This window comes from Pundamilia nyererei, unplaced genomic scaffold, assembly GCF_000239375.1.
Source record: "Pundamilia nyererei isolate P.nyererei 1_Seehausen unplaced genomic scaffold, PunNye1.0 scaffold00061, whole genome shotgun sequence".
Taxonomy (NCBI): domain Eukaryota; kingdom Metazoa; phylum Chordata; class Actinopteri; order Cichliformes; family Cichlidae; genus Pundamilia; species Pundamilia nyererei.
The window spans coordinates 1,349,688-1,350,745 of record NW_005187462.1 but is presented as its reverse complement, the minus strand read 5'-3'; the positions used below and the strand labels follow the sequence as shown (position 1 = coordinate 1,350,745).

Genomic DNA, 1,058 nt, shown 5'->3' with positions numbered 1-1,058 from the left:
AGTGTCTGAAAGTGAACAAACACCTTGTACTTCTCTTTGGCCTTCTCTTTCCCAAGCTGCTTTAGCACCTTGTCTGCTAGCAGCATGCTCTGTTGGTTCTGGAAGGCCTCGAGAATACACACCGCTGTGACATCTGGAGATCACAGGAGAAAAACGCAGCAGACTGTCAATGAGAGTTGCACCTCAAAAGTTAAACTTGGAACAAACATTTTTATAAAAACATCTCACCCTCTAGACACTCCTTCCTGTTTTCTAGTCTCTCCAGAGCTTTAGCCCTCCTGAACAGAGCCTTCACATAGCGTGGATTCAGCTCAACGGCCTTACTGCAATCCTGTACCACCTCTGTCCACTTCATCTGAAATCAAAGGTTCAGTTAAGTTTTAATTTGAAACATCCCAGCTGTGTCTCAATGAGAGATCACTTTAACCTCTCGCTGAGACAAAATGAGATACTTTGTGCGGTAAATCCTCAAACATAAAAGAGGAAAGTTAAGACTCAAACACAATCTGGTCCAAAGAACACGAACAGTTTGCTTCTGCAGGAGCCGACAGAAACCACAGTTTGTTTCATTTAGCATGCCATCAGGGTGTGAGAACAGCAGGACTTTTTAACTAAAGCCATTTTAAGTCCAACCCAACCAGCTTAACCTAGTGAACATCTCTGGGGACAATATCTAACTGAGAACAGTAATAACACTTAAACTGGGGTAGCTGGAGCTCAGTGTACACATTATGCTTCTGGAAATGTGCCTTTAATTATTTTTAAACTCTACAACAACTTCTGCATAGTTTACAGGATGTTGTGCCAACCTGCTGTTCGTAGGCTGCAGCTCTGTTCTGGTAAAACGTTGACAAATCCGACTTCTGCTCTGTGGGGCACAGAGCAATGGCCTCTGTGTAGCACTGTATGGCGTTTTCATACTTTCCAGCTTTGAAGTACTTGTTGCCTTTGTTCTTAGATGCTTGGGCCCGATCCAAAGGACTCTAAATGAAAAAACAAAGAGAGAGAAGGACAATTATTGATTTGTCCAATAAACTGGAAACGTGACCAAGGAAACA

The 1,058-nt window shown here is 42.8% G+C and overlaps 1 protein-coding gene across 1 annotated transcript in view; it reads right to left on the bottom strand.

The window, feature by feature from the left end:
* tomm70a (translocase of outer mitochondrial membrane 70 homolog A (S. cerevisiae)) overlaps nt 1-1,058 on the bottom strand; it is an 8,513-nt gene that overhangs the window by 5,661 nt on the left and 1,794 nt on the right. Inside the window, exons 2-4 of the mRNA XM_005735022.1 lie at nt 810-983; nt 229-355; nt 24-133 (exon numbers count right to left, since the gene is read on the bottom strand). Coding sequence (XP_005735079.1) covers nt 24-133; nt 229-355; nt 810-983 — 411 coding nt within the window. The remainder of the gene's footprint in view (nt 1-23; nt 134-228; nt 356-809; nt 984-1,058) is intronic.